The sequence below is a fragment of the Solanum tuberosum genome, unplaced genomic scaffold, assembly GCF_000226075.1.
Source record: "Solanum tuberosum cultivar DM 1-3 516 R44 unplaced genomic scaffold, SolTub_3.0 scf00664, whole genome shotgun sequence".
Classification (NCBI taxonomy): Eukaryota; Viridiplantae; Streptophyta; class Magnoliopsida; order Solanales; family Solanaceae; genus Solanum; species Solanum tuberosum.
The window spans coordinates 77707-88272 of record NW_006239604.1 but is presented as its reverse complement, the minus strand read 5'-3'; the positions used below and the strand labels follow the sequence as shown (position 1 = coordinate 88272).

Below are 10566 nucleotides of genomic sequence, written 5' to 3'. Positions count from 1 at the left end.
AGCATCCTGCATGTCGTTGATCCAGCTGAGCACTCCAGAGTCAGTGGTGAGCCTCCTTGCATTCCGGAGGACTCAATTATTTTGTGTTCTTAGTTTTTGTTTTATTAGGATGTTGCGGGGTTTGTCCCAACATCCATCTCAGTATTTTAGAGGCTTCATAGACAGACAGTCAGTCAGTTAGTTTTGAGTCTCTCATATATATATATTTGTAAATATTCTATTTTGAGATTCGAGTTGCCTTTATGGCCATATTTTTTTAAGTTAAGTTGTTTTGTAATATTGTATTGCATTGAGTTATTCTGTTGAGGTTTCCGCTGAGTTAAGAAAGCCAGGCCAAGGGTTCGCTTGGGGCCAGAAATGGTCTCCGGGTGCCGGTCCCGCCCAGGGTGTAGGCTCGGGGCGTGACATATTCATTCTTCTATAATCAAGCAATTATAATGTGTATGTCGTGATTGAAACATCCCCTGTGGAACTGCACTATAAAATTGTGAAGGATAATCCAATTCAAATTGAGAAGAAAACGACAGGAGTGCAGGTTAAGGAAATGGTAGTTCCAGCAGTTGCTGAAGAGATTAAACTTCCAGAGGTTACTTCTTCAAAGAAAGTTCAGACAGAGTGGACTTGTGCATTATGCAAAATGACAACCACATTGGAGCAAAACATGAAATCCCATCTTAATGGAAGGAAACATAAAGCAAAGTGTGAAAGGCTGAAAACTTGCGAACAAACAGCCAAAAGTGATGGAAGTTTACCAGTTCCAACAAAGTTAAATCAGTTTAATCTGGAGCAAGTAACACATGTAGCTGCAGCACAACCAGAGCACAGTGCTAATGAAGCAGCTGAGGCTAAACAGGTTATTATTTTTTAACCCTAGAACTTCCGTGGTCATAATGCACTCTGAGATCAAGAATTAAGCTTTCGACCCTTTAGTTTCTCCTGTGAACATCTGAAGACACTAAAGAATTAAGGGAGAGTATTGAAGCTCTTAATTCTTTTTAAACTTTAATACTACCTTTATTCTGGCCCAATATTTTTTTCTATAATCAAGCAAAATAATGTGTATGCCAGTGATTGAAACGTCCCCTGTGGAACTGCAGGTTAAAAGTGTGAAGGAACATCCAATTCAGATTGAGAAGAAAACAACAGGTGTGCAGATCAAGGATACTGCATTTCCAGCAGATGCCAAGGAGATTAAACTCCCAGAAATCAATCCTCTAAAGAATGTTCAGACAGAGTGGACTTGTGCGGTATGTCAAGTGACAACCACCTCAAAGCATGACTTGAAGTGCCATCTTCTAGGGACGAGACATAGGATAAAGTGTGAAGAGCTGAAGAGAACGGCCAAAACTGAAAGAAACCCACCTTCTACTTCAAATATACCAGAGCTTAAGCAGAAGCAAGTAAAACATGCACTTGCAGCACAAAACAAGAACAGCACTAATAAAAAACCTAAAGAAAATGTCCAACTGAGAGCTACTACCGGGCAACATCAAAGGCAGACACAAGTTAAGAATGCTGGTGGTGCTACTCATAATTCTAAGCTGTGGTGTAGTTTTTGTGACATTAGGTGCCCTGATGAGATTGCTATGGCTGCACATCTTAACGGTAAGAAGCACTTGGCAAAACTTCAAGAAAGAATGAATTTTTACTAGTGGCACATGGGCTTTGAATTATGCAAATATGCAATTTTACCAAGGTATTTAAAGGTGTTTGGTCTAATTTAGGTTGTAGTAACTGTGTTCGATTATCAACACTGAAATGTAGTTGCTTATTCACTGGGAAGGACAAAGAGGAAAAGTTTATGTCGACAAGTGAGATCTGTGTATAGTCATTTGGTATGAGGAATCAGAGCTACTGGTTTTTAACTTTGCTTTTTGTTTCTTCATATCTGTTTTATATAGTTGTCTTTTATGCTAATTTTACCAGCTATAGAGGTTTTACTTCATATCATTTAAATATGGACTTTATTCATAGTACAAAGTGAAGAGCTAAACATTAAGAAAAAAATTCACACTGGGAGGGAGTTGCGGGCATGGGGTAGATATCAGAAATTTCAATTTTTAAACATACTATATCATTATCATATTATGTTAATTCGGTATGGTTTGGTATTTTTAAGTTTAGATTTGGTATTTTGTGTATGGTGAATATGGTGAATCGGTGATCATAATTTGTTCGACTTCGACTTACATATACTCTTATAATACAGAAATATGACTTGCTATTTCAAGAAACGTTTATATCACACTAACACTTTACCATGTAGAAATATTCAAAAGAAAGTACAAAAGAATTTCACTCATTACACAAAAAAGACGTTTTAATCAAGATAGAGTAGTGTATATATTATATCACACTAACACTTTACCATGTAGAAATATTCAAAAGAAAGTACAAAAGAATTCCACTCATTACACAAAAAAGACATTTTAATCAAGATAGAGTAGTGTGTGTGTGTTTATATATATATATATATATATATATATATATATATATATATATATATATATATATATATATATATTTCGGTACTATATTCGATTTTAATTTCAGTATTCTTTTTATGATACTTGATTTTGGGATTATTTATATGCCTAGGAGCCAAATAACGCCCATGCTTTAGCCAAGTTTGAGGACAAATTCTCGTGCTATTGATAGTGTTTGAGTCATATTATTTCATTTTGATTAACCGATATGACTAGTAATTATAGGTTGGTAAACAAGTGAAACAGGCACAAAAGCTATTGCACGTGAAGTGGAGCTGGGCCTAGGCACAAAAGCACTAGAGATAAAGTAGCAAAAGATCAAAAGAAAGTTCAAAATGAGAAGACCTCCGCTTCGTGCACTCTCCACCTCGTGGAAAGGGAATTTATTATTCCTACATTGATGGTGTCGAGACAGAGGAATGCGTATCCTCTCCGCGTCGCGGAGAGGAAGAGTTCAAGAAAATCTAAATTCTCAAGCACTTGCGCGTCGCAGACCTATGGTTTAATTTTCGGCCGACTTTTTCCAAACTATAAATAGACTTGGATTTTATTATTTTAATTATTCTTTTTCTGGCTTTTGGAGAACAGCGACTTGGAGAACTATTTTCTTCAATTTTAGGGTTCATTCCTACTCTTTACCTTTATCGATTCCTCTTATGAATATTAACTTGAAGATTGAAAATCATATTATGAGTAGCTAAATTCCCTTATTCTAGGGTTGTGGCTACCTGATGATTGTATATTATTGAATTTGATGGATTGAAATTGGTTATCGCATAAATTTCTCTTTTGTCCTTGATTTAGTATTTCGTGATTGACAACCATTGAAATAAACTTATTGTCCGAATTAAAATCGGGAGAGGAATATCAGGATAGAACGTGAGATAAAAGGAGTATGATCTTCTCTAGAATTAGGGTTGATTTGTATCTAGGATAGGGATATACCTAGAGACCTTGTTTGGTTGATAAACACGATGAAAATGCAATGCTCGGTAATCTATCTCCGCTAAACGATGTAGTTAGACTGCTAATAACAGTAGATGGTTAGAGGTCGGGAGACTATGATCATACATATAACCCTGTAAATCAGTAATTTGATAACCAATTGAAGTCCATTAAGGAGATAGTATGCATGAATTCAAAGTAGGCACCCTAGAATTTCCTAAGTCGTTGTTTTAACTCCAACCCTAAATCGAATCATATTAGTTAGTTTAGTTTACATTGAATAATCGATAATTTAGAATCATTCATCAACCATTATGGAAACACTTGCTTTAAATTAAGGTTATCAAATATAATCTAATCTTAAGTCTCTATAGGTACGACAACCAGCTCTTGAAAAATGCTACTTTATTACTTGCACGGCCACGTACACTTGCGTGTGCATTTGAGCGCAACAAGTTTTTGGTGCCGTCGCCGGGAACTTAGGAATAAAGAATTATTTGATTTACCTAGTTTCTAAGTTTATTGTTCAAGTGTTGGCCACTTGATCTTATCTATTGGTTATTTCATGATTGCTTTAGGATGTCAAGACGGAAGGTGAAAAGGAGTTTGTAGAGCCACTCACTAAACCAGAAAGATTTGTTCACTACCGGAGAAGACAAGCACTACTAACTTACCAGTCCCTCTAGTTGGGGGTGAACTAGAAGCACCTGTAGCAATGGTAGAGATGACAGTTCGTGACGTAGCAATCCATGCACAACTAATGTTACTTCGAGTATTCAGAAACAACCTGCTGGTGGTAGGTTTGAGTTGAAGAAGAATATGGTGCAATTATTGCACACTAATGGACAATTTACTGGTTTACCTCACGAGGACCCACAAGTACACATTCAAAACTTCCTTGAAATCTATGACACGTACACGTCACTTTAACGGGAGTATCCCCTGATTATGTGAGACTCACCTTGTTTTCTTTCTCTCTATTAGGGGAAGCAAAAAGGTGGTTGAAATCGGAGCCAGCGAACTATATTACTTCATGAGATGATCTTGCTCGAAAATGTTTGTTACAATTCTTTCCATATGGGAAAATAGCCAAGCTTAGGAGCGAGATACTGAGTTTTAAGTAGAAATGAGGGGTGAATTTATACTAGTCATAGGATAGATTCAAATCGTTATTGTTAAGTTGTCCACACCATCATCAAGTGAATGAAGTTTTTATACACACCTTCATTAAGGGCTTGGAACCAAACACAAAAGTTTTACTTGATTAAGCTATAGGAGGACAAACTTTGGAGAAGACTTATGCTGAATTGTTTGTTTTACTATATAGAATCTCACAAGGCCGGAAATCCTGAGTGGAATGGAGGAGGCACAAGACCTGCGGTACAAAAGGCTATTGGAATGTTGGAAGTAGATGTAGTTACAACTTTAGCTACACAAATTGTTGCGATGCAAAACATGATGAACATCCATTTCAGCAATACGTCATTGGGACAATAGCCTGCCCAAGTGAATGTTGTATAACATCCACAAACATGGTGAGAGATATGTGGAAGTGGTGAACATACTACCGATTATTGTGGAGCAACCAGATGTTGTGAATTATGTAGGTATTTCACAACGATGAGGGGCCAACCAAAACTATGGAAATACATATAATCCTAGTTGGCTGAACCATCCTAATTTTTCTTGGGGAGGAAACCAAAATCAGGCACCGGGCCAAAATCAATATAGACCCCAAGGTAATAGGTAAAATTATCAACAACAAGGTTAAAGAGATAATCAAAATGGCCAGTAAGGAAGCATGAGTAGTGAGGAGATGTTGAAGAAGATCATGATTGAGCAGGCTAGAGCGAGTGCAAGTATGGATATGATAGCTGCTGATATGAGAAATAATCAATTGGTGACACAAAATTTAGAAAAATAGTTCGGGCAATTTGCTAATTCCCAAAACTCATGCCCTCAAGGGGGTTTGCTAGGTAATACATATCCTAATCCAAGGTAGGTGAATGTTGTGGGTACTTTAAGTGGTTTGCAATTGGAGGAGTTGACTCCGAAAAAGAGAAACAATAAAATTTGATGGCAGGAAAAGAAGAGTAGTGAGAATGGAAAGGTTACACTTGAGGAATTAGTATCAACTAAAGTAAAACCACCTTCACCATTTTTTCAAAAGTTCTAAAAGTAGAACGATGATGAATGCTTTGGTAAATTTCTTTCTCTTCTCAAACAAGTTCACATTAATCTGCCTTTTGTTGATGTTTTGTAGGGAATATCGAGGTATGCAAAATATGTGAATGAGATTGTAGCGAACAAGAGGAGACTAATAGAACATGAAACTGTAGCACTTATTGAAGAGTGTAGTTCCAGAATTCAAAAAATGTTGCCTACTAAGCTAAAGGATATGGAAAGTTTTATGGTTCAGATCACTATAGGGCAGAACATTCATGCCCAAGGGTTGTGTGATCTAGGTTCGAGCATTAATTGTATGCTAACATCTATGTACAAGAAATTAAGGTTGGATAGCCCTAAACCCACTACCATTATCTTACAGTTGGCAGACCGATCAGTAGTTAGGCCGGAGGTTGTTGTTGAAAATGTGTTGATCCAAGTGGGATCATTGATATTTCTTGTGGATTTTGTTGTATTGAATTTTGAGCGTGACCTGTCCTTCATTCTTGGGAGACCCTTTTTGGCCTTTGGATGTGCTATGATAGATGTAGCTGCATGTCAATTAACTATGATGGCTCATGATAAAGTTAAGGTCTTTGATATGTACCGGCACTGAAATTTCTGGATGTGTATGAAGAGTTGTTGGCTATAACAATGATCTTGTTGCAGAACATCACTACATTGCATTTAGAGATGCATTAGAGTGAGTGTTGATGGACCATAAAATATATGGTGATGCTGAGGCGCATGAATTAGTACAATTTTTGGATGTGTCAAGTGTGAGAATATCAAAAGACAATTAGGAACCTTTGAATAGGGTTTTGGGTCCTCCACCCAAGCCATCAATTGAAGTAGCACCCCAGTCAGAGCAAAACACACTTCCATCACATCTCAGATATACATTTTTGGGAGATGATAAAACCTTAATTATGATTCTTTCAGTAGATTTGTCTAAATTACAAGTTGAAGTGGCTTTAACAGTTCTGAAAAGAAGAAAGATAGTTATTGGTTGGCCGATGTCTGACATTCATAGGATTAGTCCAACACTTTGCATGCACAAGAATATGGAAGAAGGCCACAACCTTGTGTACAACACCAGTGTCGCTTGAACCCAGCCATGAGAGATGTAGTGATGAAGGAGGTAATAAAGTTATTAGATGCAGGGATAATGTATCCGATAAGATAGCAAGTGAATCTAGTACAATGTGTGCCTAAGAAAAGTGGAATGACTGTGGTAAAAAATGACAAGAATGAACTGATCCCCACTCGGACACTCACTGGATGGTGAATTTGCATGGACTATCGTAAGCTAAATGAGGCCACCAGAAAAGATCATTACCCTGATCCTTTCATTGATCAAATTTTGGATAGTTTAGTAGAGCATGTGTAGTCTGTTCAAGACTGACCTATGTGTAGTCTGTTAGAGAGGGTGGTGAAATTCGTATTTAATGAAAGTTGTGTGAGAGCCTTTGAGTTGCTGAAGGAGAATCTAATCTTAATTGCTCCTACTTGGGAATTACCTTTTGAGCTTATGTGTGATGCAAGTGATATAGCAATCAGTGCGGTGTTGGGCCAGAGAAAGAGAAGGTGTTTCACTCTATTTACTATGCTAGTAAGACCCTCGACTCGACACAAGCTAATTACACATTCACAGAGAAGGGGATGCTTTCTTTAGTATTTGTCTTCGACAAGTTTAGATCATAATTGGTAGGTACTAAAGTTACTATTTATAATGACCATGCTGCAATTAGGTACCTATTCAACAAGAAGTATGCAAAACCAAGACTTATCAGATGGATCTTGCTACTCAAGGAATTTGATTTGGAAATCAAGGATAGGAAGGGCATGGAGGACCAAATCACTGACCACTTGTCAAGATTGGAGGATTTATGACATGTGCAAAACGAATGGGAGATCTGTGAAGAGTTTCGTGATGAGTAGTTCTTATCTTTGGACATCGCTCAAGTGCCTTGGTATGCGGATATTGTAAACGTTTTGGTAAATGGATTGTTACTACCCGGTACATCCACGCACTAAAAGCAAAAGTTGAGCTATGATGCTAGGTTCACATATGTGATAAGTCATTCTTATTTAAGTAGGGCTAGACCAAGTCGTGAAAAGATGTATATCATAGAATGAGGTGAGGCAAGTGTTAGAGAGTTGTCATTCTTCACCATATGAAGGTCACCATGGAGGGGAGCGTACAACATATAAGGTATTGCAGTCGTGTTTCTTTTGGCTGACTTTGTTCAAAGATGCTGCATTTGTGAAGGGTTGTGATCAATGTCAGAGAATGAGAACTATTGTGAGACGACATAAGATGCCATTGAGCAATATTCTTGAAGTTGAGATATTTGATGTATGAGAAATAGGCTTCGCGAGTCCTTTCCCTACCTCCAATGGAAATCAGTACATTATGGTGGCAGTGGACTATGTGTCTAAGTGGGTCGAGTCTATCGTGTTACCCACTAATGATGCAAAGGCTATGGTGAAGTTCATCAAAAAGCACAAATTTACTAGGTTCAGAACTCCAAGATCTATAATCGGTGATGGTGGTATGTACTTCGTAAATCATTTAGTGCGGAATTTATTGGCTAAGTATAGAGTGCAACACAAGGTAGCTACGACCTATCATTTGCAGACTAGCGGCCAAGTAGAAGTGTTGAATCGATAGGTAAAATAGATCTTGCAAAAGACTGCGAATGCACAGAGAAAGGATTGGGCTGAGAAACTAGAAGATGCATTGTGGGCATATAGAGCAGCATATAATTGGACACCAATAGGGAATTATCCCTATCACATGGTGTTTGGAAAAGTTTGCCACCTTCTGGCGGAACAAAGCTCTAAGTGTGGGGTGGTGATCTTGGGGATATCCATATGCCTAGGAGCCAAGTAACACACGTGCTTTAGCAAAGTTTGAGGATAAATTCTCGTGCTATTGATGGTGTTTGAGTCATATTATTTCATTATGATTAATTGATTGATTAGTAACTGTAGGTTGGGAAATAAGAGAAACAAGCACAAAAATTGATGTACGTGAAGTGAAGCTGAGTCTAGGAACAAAAGCCCGAAAGATAAAGTAGCAAAAGATCAAAAGAAAGTTCAAAATGAGAAGACCTCGCGGAGAGGGAATTTATTATTCTGACATTGATGATGCTGAGATAGAGGACTGCGTACTCTCTCCGCATCATAGAGAGGAAGAGTTCAAGAAAATCTAAATTCGCAAGCACATGCGTGTTGCAAATTTGGGGCCTAATTTTCTGCCGACTTTTTCCAAATTATAAATAGACTTGGATTTTATTATTTTATTATTCTTTTTCTGACTTTTGGAGAATGAAGACTTGGAATACTATTTTCTTCAATTTTAGGGTTCATTCCTACTCTTTACTTTTATCGATTTCTCTTATGAATATTAAATACTTGAAGATTGAGAATCACTTTATGAGTTGCTAAATTCTCTTATTTTAGGGCTATGGCTACAAGATGATTGTGTATTATTGAATTTGATGGATTGAAATTGATTGTAGCATAAATTGCTCTTTTTTCCTTGATTTAGTATTTCGTGATTGACCACCATTGAAATAAACTTATTTTCTGAATTGAACTCGGGAGAGGAATAGGAGTATAGAATGTGGGATAAAAGGAGCACAATCTTCTCTAGAATTGGAGTTGATTTGTATCTAGGATAGAGATATACCTAGAGACCTTGCTTGGTTGATAAACGGGATGAAAATGTAATGCTTGGTAATTGGTTCAGTTTATCCCCACTCAACGATGTAGTTAGACTACTAATTACAGTAGACGATTAGAAGTAGGGAGACCATGATCATATATTTAACCCTGTAAATCGGTAATTTGATAATCAATTGAAGTCCATTAAAGGAGATAGTTTGCATCAATTCAAATTAGGTTGCAGCCTTGGAATTCCTAAGTCACTGTTTTAACTCCAATCTGAAATAGAATCATATTAGTTAGTTTAGTTTACGTTGAATAATCGATAATTTAGAATCATTCATCAACATTTCTGGAAACACTTGTTTTAAATTACAGTTATTGGAAAAATAAAATATAATCTAATCTTAAGTCTTTGTGGGTACGACATCCGGCTCTTGGAAAGAGCTATTTTATTACTTGCACGATCACGTACACTTACGTGTGCGTTTGGATGAAACAATACTAAATATCGTATGTGTATTGAATACGAAAAAATATTTTAATTTTAAAATGATAATTCAATATCTACCGTATCATGCACATCCTCAAGTACTAAAGGTGTCACACCCCGAGCCTACACTCTGGACGTGGCTGGCACTCGAGAACCATTGTTGGCCCCCAAGCGAACCCTTGGCCTGACTTACTTACTCAGCGGAAGACTCTAAGCATTATTGCAATGATCAAATGCACTTAACTCAACTGTTTAATAAGATAACTGAGAATGTTTAAAGGTCAACATTCAACTTGGCCAAAATGGAAACTCAAGTCTTAACATATGAAATAATAATGTAAAGACAACTGACTACTATATATCTATGAAGCCTCTAAAACAAAGAGGGAGGTCGGGACAGGACCCCCGATCATCCTAACAACTGAAAAGCTGAACACTTACGAAAAGAACCCTCTAGAAAGCAAGGAGGCTCACCAACTGACTCTGAGTGCTCAACCTAATCAACGAGGCGCTGGATGTTGATCCTGGTTACCTGTGTCTGCATAACATAAATGTACGAGTATGCGAGTGGAATGCTAAACATAACATAAACTTGAAAGAAATCTGAAATGAACACTTGCCTTGGCTTTACTCAACTCATTAATAACTCAACTCAATGCAAAGTAAAAACAACAATAAAGGTGCAGTTTATACAAAGCATTTAAAACAGTAAATGACAACTCAATGTATTTAAAGAAATACAATAACAACTCAATTACATTAAAGTAATATAATACTGTGGGAGATTCTCTAACCAACAACCAC

General features: G+C 37.1%; 1 protein-coding gene across 1 annotated transcript in view; it reads left to right on the top strand.

Annotated features, from left to right (window-relative positions):
* The window catches only part of LOC107058884 (uncharacterized), a 5350-nt gene extending 3694 nt beyond the window's left edge, over nucleotides 1-1656 (top strand). The window contains exon 4 of the mRNA XM_015305116.1: nucleotides 1098-1656. Coding sequence (XP_015160602.1) covers nucleotides 1098-1652 — 555 coding nt within the window. The 3' untranslated portion in view covers nucleotides 1653-1656. The remainder of the gene's footprint in view (nucleotides 1-1097) is intronic.
* The last annotated feature ends 8910 nt before the right edge of the window (nucleotides 1657-10566 follow it).